The sequence below is a fragment of the Oncorhynchus kisutch genome, linkage group LG6 (assembly GCF_002021735.2).
Source record: "Oncorhynchus kisutch isolate 150728-3 linkage group LG6, Okis_V2, whole genome shotgun sequence".
In the NCBI taxonomy this organism is placed as follows: Eukaryota; Metazoa; Chordata; class Actinopteri; order Salmoniformes; family Salmonidae; genus Oncorhynchus; species Oncorhynchus kisutch.
In genome coordinates, this window is record NC_034179.2 from 10984036 (window position 1) to 11004571 (window position 20536).

General features: G+C 48.5%; 1 protein-coding gene across 1 annotated transcript in view; it reads left to right on the forward strand.

The window, feature by feature from the left end:
- ctif (CBP80/20-dependent translation initiation factor) overlaps positions 1 to 20536 on the forward strand; it is a 190777-nt gene that overhangs the window by 15294 nt on the left and 154947 nt on the right. Inside the window, exons 2-3 of the mRNA XM_031825897.1 lie at positions 17954 to 18188; positions 19552 to 19623. Of these exons, the coding sequence (XP_031681757.1) occupies positions 18006 to 18188; positions 19552 to 19623 (255 nt within the window). The 5' untranslated portion in view covers positions 17954 to 18005. The remainder of the gene's footprint in view (positions 1 to 17953; positions 18189 to 19551; positions 19624 to 20536) is intronic.

Consider the following 20536-nt stretch of genomic DNA (forward strand, 5'->3'; position numbering starts at 1 on the left):
CTGGCTGGTAGCTGTTCTGGTGTTCTGACTGGCAGGCTGGTAGCTGTTCTGGTGTTCTGACTGGCTGGCTGGTAGCTGTTCTGGTGTTCTGACTGGCAGGCTGGTAGCTGTTCTGGTGTTCTGACTGGCTGGCTGGTAGCTGTTCTGGTGTTCTGACTGGCTGGCTGGTAGCTGTTCTGGTGTTCTGACTGGCAGGCTGGTAGCTGTTCTGGTGTTCTGACTGGCAGGCTGGTAGCTGTTCTGGTGTTCTGACTGGCTGGCTGGTAGCTGTTCTGGTGTTCTGACTGGCTGGCTGGTAGCTGTTCTGGTGTTCTGACTGGCTGGCTGGTAGCTGTTCTGGTGTTCTGGTGTTCTGACTGGCAGGCTGGTAGCTGTTCTGGTGTTCTGGTAGCTGTTCTGGTGTTCTGACTGTCTGGCTGGTAGCTGTTCTGGTGTTCTGACTGTCTGGCTGGTAGCTGTTCTGGTGTTCTGACTGGCTGGCTGGTAGCTGTTCTGGTGTTCTGACTGGCAGGCTGGTAGCTGTTCTGGTGTTCTGACTGGCTGGCTGGTAGCTGTTCTGGTGTTCTGACTGGCTGGCTGGTAGCTGTTCTGGTGTTCTGACTGGCTTGCTGGTAGCTGTTCTGGTGTTCTGACTGGCTGGCTGGTAGCTGTTCTGGTGTTCTGACTGGCAGGCTGGTAGCTGTTCTGGTGTTCTGACTGGCAGGCTGGTAGCTGTTCTGGTGTTCTGACTGGCTGGCTGGTAGCTGTTCTGGTGTTCTGACTGGCTGGCTGGTAGCTGTTCTGGTGTTCTGACTGGCTGGCTGGTAGCTGTTCTGGTGTTCTGGTGTACTGGCTGGCTGGTAGCTGTTCTGGTGTTCTGGTGTTCTGACTGGCTGGCTGGTAGCTGTTCTGGTGTTCTGACTGGCAGGCTGGTAGTTGTTCTGGTGTTCTGACTGGCAGGCTGGTAGCTGTTCTGGTGTTCTGACTGGCTGGCTGGTAGTTGTTCTGGTGTTCTGACTGGCAGGCTGGTAGCTGTTCTGGTGTTCTGACTGGCAGGCTGGTAGCTGTTCTGGTGTTCTGACTGGCTGGCTGGTAGCTGTTCTGGTGTTCTGACTGGCTGGCTGGTAGCTGTTCTGGTGTTCTGACTGGCTGGCTGGTAGCTGTTCTGGTGTTCTGACTGGCTGGCTGGTAGCTGTTCTGGTGTTCTGACTGGCTGGCTGGTAGCTGTTCTGTGGTGTTCTGACTGTCTGGCTGGTAGTTGTTCTGGTGTTCTGACTGGCAGGCTGGTAGCTGTTCTGTGGTGTTCTGACTGTCTGGCTGGTAGTTGTTCTGGTGTTCTGACTGGCTGGCTGGTAGCTGTTCTGTGGTGTTCTGACTGGCTGGCTGGTAGCTGTTCTGGTGTTCTGACTGGCTGGCTGGTAGCTGTTCTGGTGTTCTGACTGGCAGGCTGGTAGCTGTTCTGGTGTTCTGACTGGCTGGCTGGTAGCTGTTCTGGTGTTCTGACTGGCAGGCTGGTAGCTGTTCTGGTGTTCTGACTGGCTGGCTGGTAGTTGTTCTGGTGTTCAGACTGTCTGGCTGGTAGCTGTTCTGGTGTTCTGACTGGCAGGCTGGTAGCTGTTCTGGTGTTCTGACTGTCTGGCTGGTAGCTGTTCTGTGGTGTTCTGACTGGCTGGCTGGTAGCTGTTCTGGTGTTCTGACTGTCTGGCTGGTAGCTGTTCTGTGGTGTTCTGACTGACTGGCTGGTAGCTGTTCTGTGGTGTTCTGACTGGCTGGCTGGTAGCTGTTCTGTGGTGTTCTGACTGGCTGGCTGGTAGCTGTTCTGACTGACTGGCTGGCTGGTAGCTGTTCTGTGGTGTTCTGACTTGCTGGCTGGTAGCTGTTCTGGTGTTCTGACTGGCAGGCTGGTAGCTGTTCTGGTGTTCTGACTGGCTGGCTGGTAGCTGTTCTGGTGTTCTGACTGGCTGGCTGGTAGCTGTTCTGGTGTTCTGACTGGCAGGCTGGTAGCTGTTCTGGTGTTCTGACTGGCAGGCTGGTAGCTGTTCTGGTGTTCTGACTGGCTGGCTGGTAGCTGTTCTGGTGTTCTGACTGGCTGGCTGGTAGCTGTTCTGGTGTTCTGACTGGCTGGCTGGTAGCTGTTCTGGTGTTCTGGTGTTCTGACTGGCAGGCTGGTAGCTGTTCTGGTGTTCTGGTAGCTGTTCTGGTGTTCTGACTGTCTGGCTGGTAGCTGTTCTGGTGTTCTGACTGTCTGGCTGGTAGCTGTTCTGGTGTTCTGACTGTCTGGCTGGTAGCTGTTCTGGTGTTCTGACTGGCTGGCTGGTAGCTGTTCTGGTGTTCTGACTGGCAGGCTGGTAGCTGTTCTGGTGTTCTGACTGGCTGGCTGGTAGCTGTTCTGGTGTTCTGACTGGCTGGCTGGTAGCTGTTCTGGTGTTCTGACTGGCTGGCTGGTAGCTGTTCTGGTGTTCTGACTGGCTGGCTGGTAGCTGTTCTGGTGTTCTGACTGGCTGGCTGGTAGCTGTTCTGGTGTTCTGACTGGCAGGCTGGTAGCTGTTCTGGTGTTCTGACTGGCAGGCTGGTAGCTGTTCTGGTGTTCTGACTGGCTGGCTGGTAGCTGTTCTGGTGTTCTGACTGGCTGGCTGGTAGCTGTTCTGGTGTTCTGACTGGCTGGCTGGTAGCTGTTCTGGTGTTCTGGTGTACTGGCTGGCTGGTAGCTGTTCTGGTGTTCTGGTGTTCTGACTGGCTGGCTGGTAGCTGTTCTGGTGTTCTGACTGGCAGGCTGGTAGTTGTTCTGGTGTTCTGACTGGCAGGCTGGTAGCTGTTCTGGTGTTCTGACTGGCTGGCTGGTAGTTGTTCTGGTGTTCTGACTGGCAGGCTGGTAGCTGTTCTGGTGTTCTGACTGGCAGGCTGGTAGCTGTTCTGGTGTTCTGACTGGCTGGCTGGTAGCTGTTCTGGTGTTCTGACTGGCTGGCTGGTAGCTGTTCTGGTGTTCTGACTGGCTGGCTGGTAGCTGTTCTGGTGTTCTGACTGGCTGGCTGGTAGCTGTTCTGGTGTTCTGACTGGCTGGCTGGTAGCTGTTCTGTGGTGTTCTGACTGTCTGGCTGGTAGTTGTTCTGGTGTTCTGACTGGCAGGCTGGTAGCTGTTCTGTGGTGTTCTGACTGTCTGGCTGGTAGTTGTTCTGGTGTTCTGACTGGCTGGCTGGTAGCTGTTCTGTGGTGTTCTGACTGGCTGGCTGGTAGCTGTTCTGGTGTTCTGACTGGCTGGCTGGTAGCTGTTCTGGTGTTCTGACTGGCAGGCTGGTAGCTGTTCTGGTGTTCTGACTGGCTGGCTGGTAGCTGTTCTGGTGTTCTGACTGGCAGGCTGGTAGCTGTTCTGGTGTTCTGACTGGCTGGCTGGTAGCTGTTCTGGTGTTCAGACTGTCTGGCTGGTAGCTGTTCTGGTGTTCTGACTGGCAGGCTGGTAGCTGTTCTGGTGTTCTGACTGTCTGGCTGGTAGCTGTTCTGTGGTGTTCTGACTGGCTGGCTGGTAGCTGTTCTGGTGTTCTGACTGTCTGGCTGGTAGCTGTTCTGTGGTGTTCTGACTGACTGGCTGGTAGCTGTTCTGTGGTGTTCTGACTGGCTGGCTGGTAGCTGTTCTGTGGTGTTCTGACTGGCTGGCTGGTAGCTGTTCTGACTGACTGGCTGGCTGGTAGCTGTTCTGTGGTGTTCTGACTGGCTGGCTGGTAGCTGTTCTGTGGTGTTCTGACTGGCTGGCTGGTAGCTGTTCTGGTGTTCTGACTGTCTAGCTGTTCTGTGGTGGTCTGGTGTTCTGGCTGGTAGCTGTTCTGTGGTGGTCTGGTGTTCTGGCTGGCTGGTTTGTAGCTGTTCTGACTGGCTGGTTGGTAGCTGTTCTGACTGGCTGGCTGGTAGCTGTTCTGGCTGACTGGCTGGTATCTGTTCTGGTGTTCTGGCTGGTAGCTGTTCTAGTGTTCTGGCTGGTAGCTGTTCGGGTGTTCTGGCTGGTAGCTGTTCGGGTGTTCTGGCTGGTAACTGTTCTGGTGTTCTGGCTGGTAGCTGTTCTGGTGTTCTGGCTGGTAGCTGTTCTGGTGTTCTGACTGGCTGGTAGCTGTTCTGGTGTTCTGACTGGCTGTTCTGGTGTTCTGACTGGCTGGTAGCTGTTCTGGTGTTCTGGTGTACTGGCTGGTAGCTGTTCTGGTGTTCTGGTGTTCTGACTGGCTGGTAGTTGTTCTGACTGGCTGGCTGGTAGTTGTTCTGGTGTTCTGACTGGCTGGCTGGTAGCTGTTCTTTGGTGTTCTGACTGTCTGGCTGGTAGCTGTTCTGTGGTGTTCTGACTACTGTAACTAAGCCTGAACTATAGTGTAGCTAGCCTGGCAAGGGAGTGGAGCTAAGGCTTCTCTGGCTTGGGTGTGGCAGGCATCTCTTTGTTGGAACAGCTGGGCTGTGTGGAGGGGGGGATTGGGGGTGGACTTAGTAACCAACCACGTGGCTAGTGCTCCATAAACACCACATGGAGGAGAGCAGAGCAGTAGAGCACATTTCACAGCAGCACTGAGGGTGACAACAAAGCACAGAGTGAGAGAGAAAGAAGGACATACACACACGCTCCTTTGTTCTTTCTCTCTGTCACTTGCTCATTGGTCATCACAAAGGCATCTTGCCCCACCCTCCTTTTGTCTTGTTCTCCTGCGTTCTCATACGTTCACCTTCTCTCTCTTTGTGCAGTGGGTGTATGTCTCTCCTGGACCTCCTCTCAGCCTATGCTGCCTGGACTGCAGTACTGATGCTGGTAGTAATAGTTATTCTGCTCTGCTGCCTCGGTCCCATTAGAGGAGATCGCTAGCCATATGCTGCACATCGTGTTCTGTGGGGTTTGTGCAGTGTGCTCACACACACACACACACACACACAGTCATTTGCATCAGTGAGGTAGTTAGACGTGGAGCATACAGCATGCGATGAAGGGTTACTGTTGGGACATAAAATAGAAGGCATTAACAACCAGTATGTAGGCAAACTCCTTACTGCTCTGTTGTAGAACAGGAACACTGCTCCAGTAACTGTCAGACAGGAGTCTAGCGTAGTATAGTGCAGTCAGGAGGCTAACCCCTACCTACATGTACATATTACCTCCACTAACCTGTACTTGGTGCCCGCTGTATATAAAGCCTTGATTTTGTTCATTTTTTTTCTCTTTTGTTCATTTTGTAAATATTTTCTTAACGGCATTGTTGGTTAAGGGCTTGTAAGTAAGCATTTCAGGCTAAGGTCGACTCCTGTTGTATTCGGCGCATGTACAAATCAGATTTGAAAAGATAGTTCTGTCCGGAGTGTCAGCCAGGAGTCTAGGTGGGATAGCTGCAGATGCCTCCCTTCCAGTCCCACAGTCCCATCTCTGATCAGATGCCTGCCTCCCTCCCAGTCCCATCTCTGATCAGATGCCTGCCTCCCTCCCAGTCCCATCTCTGATCAGATGCCTGCCTCCCTCCCAGTCCCATCTCTGATCAGATGCCTGCCTCCCTCCCAGTCCCATCTCTGATCAGATGCCTGCCTCCCTCCCAGTCCCATCTCTGATCAGATGCCTGCCTCCCTCCCAGTCCCATCTCTGACCAGATGCCTGCCTCCCTCCCAGTCCCATCTCTGACCAGATGCCTGCCTCCCTCCCAGTCCCATCTCTGACCAGATGCCTGCCTCCCTCCCAGTCCCATCTCTGACCAGATGCCTGCCTCCCTCCCAGTCCCATCTCTGACCAGATGCCTGCCTCCCTCCCAGTCCCATCTCTGACCAGATGCCTCCCTCCCAGTCCCATCTCTGACCAGATGCCTCCCTCCCAGTCCCATCTCTGACCAGATGCCTCCCTACCAGTCCCATCTCTGACCAGATGCCTCCCTCCCAGTCCCATCTCTGACCAGATGCCTCCCTCCCAGTCCCATCTCTGACCAGATGCCTCCCCCCCAGTCCCATCTCTGACCAGATGCCTGCCTCCCTCCCTCCCTCCCAGTCCCATCTCTGACCAGATGCCTGCCTCCCTCCCTCCCTCCCAGTCCCATCTCTGACCAGATGCCTGCCTCCCTCCCTCCCTCCCAGTCCCATCTCTGACCAGATGCCTGCCTCCCTCCCTCCCTCCCTCCCAGTCCCATCTCTGACCAGATGCCTGCCTCCCTCCCTCCCAGTCCCATCTCTGACCAGATGCCTGCCTCCCTCCCTCCCAGGCCCATCTCTGACCAGATGCCTCCCTCCCAGGCCCATCTCTGACCAGATGCCTCCCTCCCAGTCCCATCTCTGACCAGATGCCTGCCTCCCTCCTTCCCTCCCAGTCCCATCTCTGACCAGATGCCTGCCTCCCTCCCTCCCTCCCAGTCCCATCTCTGACCAGATGCCTGCCTCCCTCCCTCCCTCCCAGTCCCATCTCTGACCAGATGCCTGCCTCCCTCCCTCCCTCCCAGTCCCATCTCTGACCAGATGCCTGCCTCCCTCCCTCCCAGTCCCATCTCTGACCAGATGCCTGCCTCCCTCCCTCCCAGGCCCATCTCTGACCAGATGCCTCCCTCCCAGGCCCATCTCTGACCAGATGCCTCCCTCCCAGGCCCATCTCTGACCAGATGCCTGCCTCCCTCCCTCCCAGTCCCATCTCTGACCAGATGCCTCCCTCCCAGGCCCATCTCTGACCAGATGCCTGCCTCCCTCCCTCCCAGTCCCATCTCTGACCAGATGCCTGCCTGCCTCCCTCCCTCCCAGTCCCATCTCTGACCAGATGCCTGCCTCCCTCCCTCCCAGTCCCATCTCTGACCAGATGCCTGCCTCCCTCCCTCCCTCCCAGTCCCATCTCTGACCAGATGCCTGCCTCCCTCCCTCCCAGTCCCATCTCTGACCAGATGCCTGCCTCCCTCCCTCCCTCCCAGTCCCATCTCTGACCAGATGCCTGCCTCCCTCCCTCCCTCCCTCCCAGTCCCATCTCTGACCAGATGCCTGCCTCCCTCCCTCCCTCCCAGTCCCATCTCTGACCAGATGCCTGCCTCCCTCCCTCCCTCCCTCCCAGTCCCATCTCTGACCAGATGCCTGCCTCCCTCCCTCCCTCCCAGTCCCATCTCTTACCAGATGCCTGCCTCCCTCCCTCCCTCCCTCCCAGTCCCATCTCTGACCAGATGCCTGCCTCCCTCCCAGTCCCATCTCTGACCAGATGCCTGCCTCCCTCCCAGTCCCATCTCTGACCAGATGCCTGCCTCCCTCCCAGTCCCATCTCTGACCAGATGCCTGCCTCCCTCCCAGTCCCATCTCTGACCAGATGCCTGCCTCCCTCCCAGTCCCATCTCTGACCAGATGCCTGCCTCCCTCCCAGTCCCATCTCTGACCAGATGCCTGCCTCCCTCCCAGTCCCATCTCTGACCAGATGCCTGCCTCCCTCCCAGTCCCATCTCTGACCAGATGCCTGCCTCCCTCCCAGTCCCATCTCTGACCGCGGGCAGCGGGCAGCGGTTAACGAACATAAACATCACTTTCTGTTTCATTCTATTGACTATTGTTGTATTTGTATTTGTATTTTTTTTTTTTTTTTTCACCTTTATTTAACCAGGTAGGCTAGTTGAGAACAAGTTCTCATTTGCAACTGCGACCTGGCCAAGATAAAGCATAGCAGTGTGAGCATACAACAAAGAGTTACACATGGAGTAAACAATTAACAAGTCAATAACACAGTAGAAAACGAAGGGGGGGTCTATATACAATGTGTGCAAAAGGCATGAGGAGGTAGGCAAATAATTACAATTTTGCAGATTAACACTGGAGTGATAAAAGATCAGATGGTCATGTACAGGTAGAGATATTGGTGTGCAGAAGAGCAGAAAAGTAAATAAATAGAAACAGTACGGGGATGAGGTAGGTGAAAAGGGTGGGCTATTTACCAATAGACTATGTACAGCTGCAGCGATCGGTTAGCTGCTCAGATAGCTGATGTTTGAAGTTGGTGAGGGAGATAAAAGTCTCCAACTTCAGCGATTTTTGCAATTCGTTCCAGTCACAGGCAGCAGAGTACTGGAACGAAAGGCGGCCAAATGAGGTGTTGGCTTTAGGGATGATCAGTGAGATACACCTGCTGGAGCGCGTGCTACGGATGGGTGTTGCCATCGTGACCAGTGAGCTGAGATAAGGCGGAGCTTTATCTAGCATAGACTTGTAGATGACCTGGAGCCAGTGGGTCTGGCGACGAATATGTAGCGAGGGCCAGCCGACTAGAGCATACAAGTCGCAGTGGTGGGTAGTATAAGGTGCTTTAGTGACAAAACGGATGGCACTGTGATAGACTGCATCCAGTTTGCTGAGTAGAGTGTTGGAAGCCATTTTGTAGATGACATCGCCGAAGTCGAGGATCGGTAGGATAGTCAGTTTTACTAGGGTAAGCTTGGCGGCTTGAGTGAAGGAGGCTTTGTTGCGGAATAGAAAGCCGACTCTTGATTTGATTTTCGATTGGAGATGTTTGATATGAGTCTGGAAGGAGAGTTTGCGGTCTAGCCAGACACCTAGGTACTTATAGACGTCCACATATTCTAGGTCGGAGCCATCCAGGGTGGTGATGCTAGTCGGGCATGCAGGTGCAGGCAGCGACCGGTTGAAAAGCATGCATTTGGTCTTACTAGCGTTTAAGAGCAGTTGGAGGCCACGGAAGGAGTGTTGTATGGCATTGAAGCTTGTTTGGAGGTTAGATAGCACAGTGTCCAGAGACGGGCCGAAAGTATATAGAATGGTGTCGTCTGCGTAGAGGTGGATCAGGGAATCGCCCGCAGCAAGAGCAACATCATTGATATACACAGAGAAAAGAGTCGGCCCGAGAATTGAACCCTGTGGCACCCCCATAGAGACTGCCAGAGGACCGGACAGCATGCCCTCCGATTTGACACACTGAACTCTGTCTGCAAAGTAATTGGTGAACCAGGCAAGGCAGTCATCCGAAAAACCGAGGCTACTGAGTCTGCCGATAAGAATATGGTGATTGACAGAGTCGAAAGCCTTGGCGAGGTCGATGAAGACGGCTGCACAGTACTGTCTTTTATCGATGGCGGTTATGATGTCGTTTAGTACCTTGAGTGTGGCTGAGGTGCACCCATGACCGGCTCGGAAACCAGATTGCACAGCGGAGAAGGTACGGTGGGATTCGAGATGGTCAGTGACCTGTTTGTTGACTTGGCTTTCGAAGACCTTAGATAGGCAGGGCAGGATGGATATAGGTCTGTAACAGTTTGGGTCCAGGGTGTCTCCCCCTTTGAAGAGGGGGATGACTGCGGCAGCTTTCCAATCCTTGGGGATCTCAGACGAGATGAAAGAGAGGTTGAACAGGCTGGTAATAGGGGTTGCGACAATGGTGGCAGATAGTTTCAGAAATAGAGGGTCCAATAGAGGGTCCAGTATCATGTTATGTGGGCATTTTTTGTGTTTTGAATTGGTCGCCTATAAGAAAACTCTTGTGCTGTGACTGTATACAGCTAAATGTGACGTGAGTTGATATCATTAGCAGGCTGACAGTGCTGTGACGTGAGTTGATATCATTAGCAGGCTGATGGTGCTGTGATGTGAGTTGATATCATTAGCAGGCTGATGGTGCTGTGACGTGAGTTGATATCATTAGCAGGCTGATGGTGCTGTGACGTGAGTTGATATCATTAGCAGGCTGATAGTGCTGTAATGTGAGTTGATATCATTAGCAGGCTGATAGTGCTGTGACGTGAGTTGATATCATTAGCAGGCTGACAGTGCTGTGACGTGAGTTGATATCATTAGCAGGCTGATGGTGCTGTGATGTGAGTTGATATCATTAGCAGGCTGATGGTGCTGTGACGTGAGTTGATATCATTAGCAGGCTGATGGTGCTGTGACGTGAGTTGATATCATTAGCAGGCTGATAGTGCTGTAATGTGAGTTGATATCATTAGCAGGCTGATAGTGCTGTGACGTGAGTTGATATTAGCAGGCTGATGGTGCTGTGACGTGAGTTGATATCATTAGCAGGCTGATGGTGCTGTAATGTGAGTTGATATCATTAGCAGGCTGATGGTGCTGTAATGTGAGTTGATATCATTAGCAGGCTGATGGTGCTGTGACGTGAGTTGAGTTGATATCATTAGCAGGCTGATGGTGCTGTGATGTGAATTGATATCATTAGCAGGCTGATAGTGCTGTGGTGAAGCTGTGATGTGAATTGATATCATTAGCAGGCTGATAGTGCTGTGGTGAAGCTGTGATGTGAATTTATATCATTAGCAGGCTGATAGTGCTGTGACGTGAGTTGATATCATTAGCAGGGTGATAGTGCTGTGACGTGAGTTGATATCATTAGCAGGCTGATGGTGCTGTGACGTGAGTTGATATCATTAGCAGGCTGATGGTGCTGTGACGTGAGTTGATATCATTAGCAGGCTGATAGTGCTGTGACGTGAGTTGATATCATTAGCAGGCTGATGGTGCTGTGACGTGAGTTGATATCATTAGCAGGCTGATGGTGCTGTGACGTGAGTTGATATCATTAGCAGGCTGATGGTGCTGTGATGTGAGTTGATATCATTAGCAGGCTGATAGTGCTGTGACGTGAGTTGATATCATTAGCAGGCTGATAGTGCTGTGGTGAAGCTGTGATGTGAATTTATATCATTAGCAGGCTGATAGTGCTGTGGTGAAGCTGTGATGTGAATTTATATCATTAGCAGGCTGATAGTGCTGTGACGTGAGTTGATATCATTAGCAGGCTGATGGTGCTGTGACGTGAGTTGATATCATTAGCAGGCTGATGGTGCTGTGATGTGAGTTGATATCATTAGCAGGCTGATGGTGCTGTGATGTGAATTGATATCATTGGCAGGCTGATAGTGCTGTAATGTGAATTGATATCATTAGCAGGCTGATAGTGCTGTAATGTGAGTTGATATCATTAGCAGGCTGATAGTGCTGTGACGTGAGTTGATATCATTAGCAGGCTGATGGTGCTGTGACGTGAGTTGATATCATTAGCAGGCTGATGGTGCTGTGACGTGAGTTGATATCATTAGCAGGCTGATGGTGCTGTGATGTGAGTTGATATCATTAGCAGGCTGGTGCTGTGACGTGAGTTGATATCATTAGCAGGCTGATAGTGCTGTGACTTGAGTTGATATCATTAGCAGGCTGATAGTGCTGTGATGTGAATTGATATCATTAGCAGGCTGATAGTAATGTGGTGAAGCTGTGATGTGAATTGATATCATTAGCAGGCTGATAGTAATGTGGTGAAGCTGTGATGTGAGTTGATATCATTAGCAGGCTGATGGTGCTGTGACGTGAGTTGATATCATTAGCAGGCTGATAGTGCTGTGATGTGAATTGATATCATTGGCAGGCTGATAGTGCTGTAATGTGAGTTGATATCATTAGCAGGCTGATAGTGCTGTGACGTGAGTTGATATCATTAGCAGGCTGATGGTGCTGTGACGTGAGTTGATATCATTAGCAGGCTGATGGTGCAGTGACGTGAGTTGATATCATTAGCAGGCTGATGGTGCTGTGATGTGAGTTGATATCATTAGCAGGCTGGTGCTGTGACGTGAGTTGATATCATTAGCAGGCTGATAGTGCTGTGGTGAAGCTGTGATGTGAATTGATATCATTAGCAGGGTGATAGTAATGTGGTGAAGCTGTGATGTGAATTGATATCATTAGCAGGCTGATAGTGCTGTGACGTGAGTTGATATCATTAGCAGGCTGATAGTGCTGTGACGTGAGTTGATATCATTAGCAGGCTGATAGTGCTGTGGTGAAGCTGTGATGTGAGTTGATATCATTAGCAGGCTGATAGTGCTGTGACGTGAGTTGATATCATTAGCAGGCTGATAGTGCTGTGACGTGAGTTGATATCATTAGCAGGCTGATAGTGCTGTGGTGAAGCTGTGATGTGAGTTGATATCATTAGCAGGCTGATAGTGCTGTGGTGAAGCTGTGACGTGAGTTGATATCATTAGCAGGCTGATAGTGCTGTGACGTGAGTTGATATCATTAGCAGGGTGATAGTGCTGTGACGTGAGTTGATATCATTAGCAGGCTGATGGTGCTGTGACGTGAGTCGATATCATTAGCAGGCTGATGGTGCTGTGATGTGAGTTGATATCATTAGCAGGCTGATAGTGCTGTAATGTGAAGTGATATCATTAGCAGGCTGATAGTGCTGTGACGTGAGTTGATATCATTAGCAGGCTGATGGTGCTGTGACGTGAGTTGATATCATTAGCAGGCTGATGGTGCTGTAATGTGAGTTGATATCATTAGCGGGCTGATGGTGCTGTAATGTGAGTTGATATCATTAGCAGGCTGATAGTGCTGTGACGTGAGTTGATATCATTAGCAGGCTGATGGTGCTGTGACGTGAGTTGATATCATTAGCAGGCTGATGGTGCGGTGACGTGAGTTGATATCATTAGCAGGCTGATGGTGCTGTGATGTGAGTTGATATCATTAGCAGGCTGATGGTGCTGTGGTGTGAATTGATATCATTAGCTGGCTGATAGTGCTGTGGTGAAGCTGTGACGTGAATTGATATCATTAGCAGGCTGATAGTAATGTGGTGAAGCTGTGATGTGAATTGATATCATTAGCAGGCTGATAGTGCTGTGGTGAAGCTGTGATGTGAATTGATATCATTAGCAGGCTGATAGTGCTGTGGTGTGAATTGATATCATTAGCAGGCTGATAGTGCTGTGGTGAAGCTGTGGTGTGAGTTGATATCATTAGCAGGCTGATGGTGCTGTGACGTGAGTTGATATCATTAGCAGGCTGATGGTGCCGTGATGTGAGTTGATATCATTAGCAGGCTGATAGTGCTGTGATGTGAATTGATATCATTGGCAGGCTGATAGTGCTGTAATGTGAATTGATATCATTAGCAGGCTGATAGTGCTGTAATGTGAGTTGATATCATTAGCAGGCTGATAGTGCTGTGACGTGAGTTGATATCATTAGCAGGCTGATGGTGCTGTGACGTGAGTTGATATCATTAGCAGGCTGATGGTACTGTGACGTGAGTTGATATCATTAGCAGGCTGATGGTGCTGTGACGTGAGTTGATATCATTAGCAGGCTGATAGTGCTGTAATGTGAGTTGATATCATTAGCAGGCTGATAGTGCTGTGACGTGAGTTGATATCATTAGCAGGCTGATGGTGCTGTGACGTGAGTTGATATCATTAGCAGGCTGATGGTACTGTGACGTGAGTTGATATCATTAGCAGGCTGATGGTGCTGTGACGTGAGTTATCATTAGCAGGCTGATGGTGCTGTGATGTGAGTTGATATCATTAGCAGGCTGGTGCTGTGACGTGAGTTGATATCATTAGCAGGCTGATAGTGCTGTGACGTGAGTTGATATCATTAGCAGGCTGATAGTGCTGTGGTGAAGCTGTGATGTGAATTGATATCATTAGCAGGCTGATAGTGCTGTGGTGAAGCTGTGACGTGAATTGATATCATTAGCAGGCTGATAGTATGAAGCTGTGACGTGAATTGATATCATTAGCAGGCTGATAGTGCTGTGGTGAAGCTGTGATGTGAATTGATATCATTAGCAGGCTGATAGTGCTGTGACGTGAGTTGATATCATTAGCAGGCTGATAGTGCTGTGACGTGAGTTGATATCATTAGCAGGCTGATATTGCTGTGGTGAAGCTGTGATGTGAATTGATATCATTAGCAGGCTGATTAGTTGCTCTTAAGAGATGCATTTGCCTGCATCTTGTTTGAGCATATTGGCCTATTTTCTTTATACTTCACCACCTGATGAGGAAGTGTGAACTCAAAACACATTAGCTAGATTGCTAACCCTAAATACAGTGGGGAGAACAAGTATTTGATACACTGCCGATTCTGCAGGTTTTCCTACTTACAAAGCACGTAGAGGTCTGTAATTTTTACCATAGGTACACTTCAACTGTGAGAGACGGAATCTGAAACAAAAATCCAGAAAATCACATTGTATGATTTTAAGTAATTGATTTGCATTTTATTGCATGACATAAGTATTTGATCACCTACCAACCAGTAGGTTGGTAGGTGACCTGTTAGTTTTTCTTTTAAGAAGCCCTCCTGTTCTCCACTCATTACCTGTATTAACTGCACCTGTTTGAACTTACCTGGATAAAATACACCTGTCTACACACTCAATCATACAGACTCTAACCTCTCCACAATGGCCAAGACCAGAGAGCTGTGTAAGGACATCAGGGGTCAAATTGTAGACCTGCACAAGGCTGGGATGGGCTACAGGACAATAGGCAAGCAGCTTGGTGAGAAGGCAACAACTGTTGGCGCAATTATGAGAAAATGGAAGAAGTTCAAGATGATGGTCAATCACCTTCGGTCTGGGACTCCATGCAAGATCTCACCTCGTGGGGCGTCAATGATCATGAGGAAGGTGAGGGATCAGCCCAGAACTACACGGCAGGACCTGGTCAATGACCTGAAGAGAGCTTAGACCACAGTCTCAAAGAAAACCATTAGTAACACACTACGCCTTCATGGATTAAAATCCTGCAGCGCATGCAAGGTCCCCCTGATCAAGCCAGCGCATGTCCAGGCCCGTCTGAAGTTTGCCAATGACCATCTGGATGATCCAGAGGAGGAATGGGAGAAGGTCATGTGGTCTGATGAGACAAAATAGAGCCTTTTGGTCTAAACTCCACTCGCCGTGTTTGGAGGAAGAAGAAGGATGAGTACAACCTCAAGAACACCATCCCAACCGTGAAGCATGGAGGTGGAAACATAATTCTTTGGGGATGCTTTTCTGCAAAGGGGACAGGACGACTGCACCGTATTGAGGGGAGGATGGATGAGGCCATTTTGCAAGATCTTGGCCAACAACCTCCTTCCCTCAGTAAGAGCATTGAAGATGGGTTGTGGCTGGGTCTTCCAGCATGACAACGACCCGAAACACAGCCATCTCTGTAATTGCAAACAAAGGTTTCTGTACCAAATATAAAGTTTTGCTTTTCTGATGTATCAAATACTTATGTCATGCAATAAAATGCAAATGAATTACTTAAAAATCATACAATGTGATTTTCTGTATTTTTGTTTTAGATTCCGTCTCTCACAGTTGAAGTGTACCTATGATAAAAATTACAGACCTCTACATGCTTTGTAAGTAGGAAACACCTCGATTTTGCAGGTTATCAAATACTTGTTCTCCCCACTGTATGTTGTTTCTAGATGGCCATGTAAGTGAGCTAACAGTAGGTACATTTATTAATGTCCAACAGAAACTGGCCATTGGTAGGCCTATATATCAACTGTATTCACTGCAAATGGCGCGCTCCGCTCTGTCCCGCTAGCGCATCATCACAATACATTCTCTGTTTGTAAAATGGTGCTATTTCCTAAATATTAAGTGTTAAGAAATGATAGTTTATGCTGACAGAAAGCAGACTCTCCCCTCTTTAACAACAGTAACAGTAGTTGTTTTCAAAGTTTTCCCCACAATTACAACTGTCATATGGGGCGGCAGGGTAGCCTAGTGGTTAGAGAGTTGGACTAGTAACTGGAAGGTTGCAAGTTCAAATCCCCGAGCTGACAAGGTACAAATCTGTCGTTCTGCCCCTGAACAGGCAGTTAACCCACTGTTCCTAGGCCATCATTGAAAATAAGAATTTGTTCTTAACTGACTTGCCTAGTTAAATAAAGGTAAAATTAAACGAATCCCACTGAAATCTAAGTTTAGACATTTCTAACATACTACCCAAACTTTTCTAAGAAAAGTGGAGATCAAATGAAAGATGAATCTCTTAGGAAGTTTTATAACTGTACTTACAACATTTGATCAAATATGTGAAAAGTCTGGACTGTGCTTAATAATGAGTACTGAGTGTACTCTTTAAGCCCACGGGTGTTCCAAATCAGCCCACCTCTCAAATAATCCAATTTAATTCACGTCCAAATGTTCAAAACTGAACTGAAATGTCTTTAAAATGTGATTTATATTAACCTCCCCTAAAGTTCTAAAAATAAACTGATCGTTACTATTCATCATGAAATGAGATCAGAGATCAATGTGGATTTAGGCTTTTGTTCTTGTCAACCAGTATACACCTGATTCAACTAATCATAGACTTCAGTCAAGACATACTTAGTTGAATCAGGTGTGTTATTGCTTGTTTAGAACACAACCCTGCACCCACACCGGTCCTCTGTGGATAAGAAGTCATGCGACACAACCCTGCACCCACACCGGTCCTCTGTGGATAAGAAGTCATGCGACACAACCCTGCACCCACACCGGTCCTCTGTGGATAAGAAACCGCACAACACAACCCTGTACCCACACCGGTCCTCTGTGGATAGAAGTCATGCGACACAACCCTGCACCCACACCGGTCCTCTGTGGATAAGAAACCATACAACACAACCCTGTACCCACACCGGTCCTCTGTGGATAGAAGTCATGCGACACAACCCTGCACCCACACCGGTCCTCTGTGGATAAGAAGTCATGCGACACAACCCTGCACCCACACCGGTCCTCTGTGGATAAGAAACCATACAACACAACCCTGTACCCACACCGGTCCTCTGTGGATAAGAAGTCATGCGACACAACCCTGCACCCACACCGGTCCTCTGTGGATAAGAAGCCATGTTTTAGCCTTGTGCTTGACGTAGCTTACCTTGTTAGCCTTATAGTTAGCTTTGTCTTCCAGGCTTCCTCTCTCAACTCTCAACTCAACTGGCAAATGAGACGAGCCATCAGTGGAGTTAGCATTAGCCTCATCCGCTAGACTAATCAGGCCATGTTATGCCTGGTTCATATTGACAGTGTGATTTAAAACCCCTAGGCCCTAAGCTATAGTGTGGGGAAAAGAGCATTATTAAGGCACAGGAACAAGAGGCATTTATCAGTCTGTGGTGTAGTGATATTACTGTGTGCTATTCCTTCCCTGTTCATTGGTTGTGTGTATGTAGGCTACACTATATGCTCCTATTTGATGTGAGACATGTATTAGCGGTCTTGATTTAGAAGTTGTGTGCATTGATTAGCTAAACTTAAACCAAAACAAAAGCCTCAGGCAGGCCTGAACATGGGCCTACCACTACACAACGATGCAGGCTGCTCTGCTCCCATAATACATCCTCATGGCCTGGGGTGGCCTGGCATGACCTGGCCAGTGCTCAGGCAGGGTAGTGATGTAAATAAGCTTAGCAGCAGGCCTCAGTCATGTGACCACCAACACAGGCACTTAACTGTCAGATCACAGACTGGGAGAAAGGGGTGATAGATGCTGGGTAAGACAAGCTGTCCTGTTTCATAACTGACTCTGTCTGGGCTGGGGACAAGGTTAGGTAGGTGAGACAGACTAGAATTAGACTGCTGTTCTACTGCCCGCTGGGCATGGGTAGAGGAGTGAATGCGGATTGGCTTTGAGGAGGGGGCATAGACTTTGGCTACTGACTTCGTCTTTCCCCAAGAAAAAGTTGTGCGATTAGTTGAAGAAACCCATGTCAAGGTCCAAATCTAACAAAACATCACAAAATGTCCTCATAATATATGCACAAACTGTTCCGAATTGTTTAAGCTGTGAATTATGCAGACTCCTTTTGTGTCTACAGCCAACTGTCTGGATGTAAACACAGTGTGTCTCCCCTGCCTGCAGAGTATTGTAAACACAACTGTCTGGATGTAAACACAGTGTCTCTCCCCTGCCTGCAGAGTATTGTAAACACAACTGTCTGGGATGTAAACACAGTGTCTCTCCCCTGCCTGTAGAGTATTGTAAACACAACTGCCCTCTAGTCAATGGGCGGGGGTGTTGATTTGACATTCACGTTAATCTGACTTTTCTTAGCTGTTTTCCTGAAATTTAAAAAAATCCTGCTATATCTGATTCACTCACTAACGTAACATTTCTTGACTCAACATGGTGAATTGAGGTGGAGAGGTCTTTGCCTGGTTTTGTTTTGTTTACAAATACGCCATTTCTCTCTGCAGGTCCCTCCCTCCTTCCCTCCGTCCCCCGGCAGGTGGCAGGCAGCAGGTCGCCATGGAGAACTCGTCTGTGGCGTCAGCGTCCTCAGAGGCTGGCAGCACGCGCTCGCAGGAGATTGAGGAGCTGGAGCGCTTCATCGACAGCTACGTGCTGGAGTACCAGGTGCAAGGCCTGCTGGGAGATAAGAACGAGGCAGACCTGGACGGAGACAACAAGCCCCAGTCCCACATCTCACAGGTTCGCTAAAGCTGAAAGGGATCAGAGCCAACATGGCTACAGTAATGATAAGGGTCATGGCTGATGAACCAGAGCCAACATGGCTACAGTAATGATACATGTCATGGCTGATGAACCAGAGCCAACATGGCTACAGTAATGATAAAGATTAAGAGCCAACATGACTACAGTAATGATAAAGATTAAGAGCCAACATGACTACAGTAATGATAAAGATTAAGAGCCAACATGGCTACAGTAATGATAAAGATTAAGAGCCAACATGACTACAGTAATGATAAAGATTAAGAGCCAACATGGCTACAGTAATGATAAAGATTAAGAGCCAACATGGCTACAGTAATGATAAAGATTAAGAGCCAACATGGCTACAGTAATGATAAAGATTAAGAGCCAACATGGCTACAGTAATGATAAAGATTAAGAGCCAACATGGCTACAGTAATGATAAAGATTAAGAGCCAACATGGCTACAGTAAAGATAAAGATTAAGAGCCAACATGGCTACAGTAATGATAAAGATTAAGAGCCAACATGGCTACAGTAAAGATAAAGATTAAGAGCCAACATGGCTACAGTAATGATAAAGATTAAGAGCCAACATGGCTACAGTAATGATAAAGATTAAGAGCCAACATGACTACAGTAATGATAAAGATTAAGAGCCAACATGGCTACAGTAATGATAAAGATTAAGAGCCAACATGGCTACAGTAAAGATAAAGATTAAGAGCCAACATGGCTACAGTAATGATAAAGATTAAGAGCCAACATGGCTACAGTAATGATAAAGATTAAGAGCCAACATGACTACAGTAATGATAAAGATTAAGAGCCAACATGACTACAGTAATGATAAAGATTAAGAGCCAACATGGCTACAGTAAAGATAAAGATTAAGAGCCAACATGGCTACAGTAAAGATAAAGATTAAGAGCCAACATGACTACAGTAATGATAAAGCTCATGGCTGATGAACCAGAGCCAACATGGCTTCAATAAATGCAAATGTGCAAAGCATTAAAAGTACTGGAAATAATCAAGGTCATGCTGTTATGATAATGCAGCTGTTAACATTTCTGCTGAACTTCCTATTGCACTGAAACCCAAACCTGGCTGCTCCCATACATAAATACACAGTAAACTGGGGTAGTTTACCCCATGGGATATATTCCAAGCTGAGCAGCATTCACAAAATAGCCAAGCTAAAATTAGTGGACCACACGAACCAGCTGGTAAGTGGAGGGAGGAGGAGAGATTTGTAAATGTCATTCATTTCACCAGGACAGAATTGTGTAAAAATAGTCATTCTCTTTTCCTGCCCTTTGTAACTTCCTTTCCCTCCTCTCTCACTCTCACCTAGTGGACAGAGGACTGCAATGACAGGAAAGATGGGAGTTGGTCATCCTCACGAGGGAGGGGCTCCACCAAACCGGTAAGTTCCTGGTAATCTGGACTGTGTTTGGCATACAGGCTGGCTGAGGATGAGGTTGGGTCCCTTAGTAGTACACACAGCGGTGCTGAGGCCCAATGTCCAATACCCCACCCAAACCCTATCCCTCCCGCCCAATCCAACTCTGTCATTGACCAGGGTGGAAACGAGCTCTCAGTGACAACCAAGGTTACTAATCCATACAGCACAGATATTGCTTCTGTTTCATTGGGTATCCACTTGTCTGCTTATGTAGCAAATGCCCATAGGACCATCAAAAGCAAGCGGCATACTAAAAGTGAGCAGATGCATTTTTAATGTAAACTAATCTAATTTCTGATGATGGTAAATGACATATCTCAGTCCGAGGCTCTGCCGAAGTGTAGGATGGCTGAAGACAAGTGTTCATCATCTGCAAATTGTAGGCCTAACTAGGGGTGTGAACGTGGAAATGTTAAAACGGTTAAACAATATTAGGTTATTTTAATGTTAAGAAAAAACCCTAACTGATAAACAATGATTTTAGTATTTTTTTTCCCCCACCAAATTTGAATCACAGTGCAGTTATCACAAAACATAATTTTCCGTGTTTATAACCCAACCAGATGATGGGCTCTAAAGGGGAAGTTTAATATGATGCAATATGATGTAAATGCAGAAAGTAAACAGCGTTGTGGGTCAATTTCCTCAACAACTAAGAGTGTTGAAGCGCAATGCTCAACTTCTCCGCTATCTTGGTGCCCCTGGCAACCACACACAACGGTAGTATAGCAACCAATCAGTCTCCTCCGTTCCAAAAATATTTACGAGTTGATTCCTAGCGGAATTGAATCTTGACACTCAGAAATGGGAGTCGACACCAGGGGTCGATATGCAAGTAGTTGAGAAATGTTTTATTTTGACAGCAACTCCACAC